We start from the raw sequence: 1,655 nt of genomic DNA on the forward strand, positions 1-1,655 counted from the left end.
CATGGAATCTGGAGGTAATGTGTACATCCCTGGTCAGAGGACAACTTGTAGAAAGCTGCTAGCTACATTTTGAAGTGTTGCATTTTGATTCAAGTGGGTCACCAACGTGGTAAGTGTAACACAACTCTTTTTTTGTTAGTCATTTTTTGTTAAATCACATAAATAGTAACTCTTCCATTTCAGAGCCTGGATTTTCCCCCTGAGGCTAATATCCATATCATGTTGAAATCAATAGAACAGGGGACAAACGTTTAGGATTCTACATTGTGACATCATTAAAATACTCCTTCTACAATGTTAAAACATTCTACATTGTGACATTAATTCATAGATATCATGAAACAACTTCTTCATGTATGTATTTTCTGATATTTGATCAGAGATTTTTTTTATCAGATTATCTCTGGTCACAGGTATGAGGTTTCTCTCCTGTGTGTGTTCTCTGGTGTTTAGTCAGACCACCAGACTCAGTAAAACTCTTCCCACACTGACCACAGCTATAGAGTTTCTCTCCTGTGTGTGTTCTCTGGTGTACTGTCAGCTGGCTAGATTTAACAAAACTCTTCGCACATTGACCACAGCTATACGGTTTCTCTCCTGTGTGCGTTCTCTGATGTAAAGTCAGATGGTCAGATCTAGTAAAACTCTTCCCACATTGATCACAGCTATAAGATTTCTCTCCTGTGTGCGTTCTCTGGTGCACTGTCAGATGGCCAGATTGACTAAAACTCTTCCCACATTGACCACAGCTATAAGATTTCTCTCCTGTGTGTATTCTCTGGTGTAGAGTAAGATAGGTAGATGCCGCAAAACCCTTCCCACATTGACCACAGCTATACGGTTTCTCTCCTGTGTGCGTTCTCTGGTGTAAAGTCAGATGGTCAGATCTAGTAAAACTCTTCCCACATTGATCACAGCTATAAGGTTTCTCTCCTGTGTGCGTTCTCTGGTGTAAAGTCAGCTGGCCAGATGTAGTAAAACTCTTCCCACATTGATTACAGCTATAAGATTTCTCTCCTGTGTGTATTCTCTGGTGCACTGTCAGATGGCCAGATTGACTAAAACTCTTCCCACATTGACCACAGCTATAAGATTTCTCTCCTGTGTGTATTCTCTGGTGTAGAGTAAGATAGGTAGATGCTGCAAAACCCTTCCCACATTGAGTACAGCTATAAGGTCTCTCTCCTGTGTGGATTCTCTGATGAATTTTAATGCCTGATGAGGTGAATCTCTTCCCACAGTCAGAGCAGCAGTGAGATTTTTTCCCTGTGGATCTCTGCAGGTGTTTATTGAGGTGTTCTGATCTGGAGAGACTCTTCTCTGCCTCTTCAGCATCAAGAGGTTGTTGAGACTCCCCAGAGGATCCACAACTGTCCCGCCTCTCTCCTGTGTGAACAACAAAGTCAGACAGATGATTAAAGGCCCACAACAGCGGTAATCCACTGTAAAAGGTGATGCCAACAGCGGAGCCATGATGTTGGACAACAATTGACGTCTGTAATGAATGTAAAAAATTATTTGACAATTGTCTTAAAATGAGCAAGAATAGTCATATATTGTCTTGTTTTCACATTAGTAGTAAAATCGATGATGGTAGGCTAGAAATAAGTTATTCATGTTGTTGAAACTCGAAGCAGTGTGCCAGACAACTCTTT

At 41.1% G+C, this 1,655-nt stretch overlaps 1 protein-coding gene across 1 annotated transcript; it reads right to left on the bottom strand.

Annotated features, from left to right (window-relative positions):
* Positions 1-288: 288 nt before the first annotated feature.
* Positions 289-1,207, bottom strand: LOC123741808 (zinc finger protein 180-like; the record flags this gene model as incomplete). Its single annotated transcript, XM_045716013.1, has 1 exon — positions 289-1,207. A coding segment is annotated over one exon (810 nt), but the record flags the coding sequence as incomplete, so codon positions are not given.
* Positions 1,208-1,655: the final 448 nt, after the last annotated feature.

The sequence above is a fragment of the Salmo salar genome, chromosome ssa03, assembly GCF_905237065.1.
Source record: "Salmo salar chromosome ssa03, Ssal_v3.1, whole genome shotgun sequence".
In the NCBI taxonomy this organism is placed as follows: Eukaryota; Metazoa; Chordata; class Actinopteri; order Salmoniformes; family Salmonidae; genus Salmo; species Salmo salar.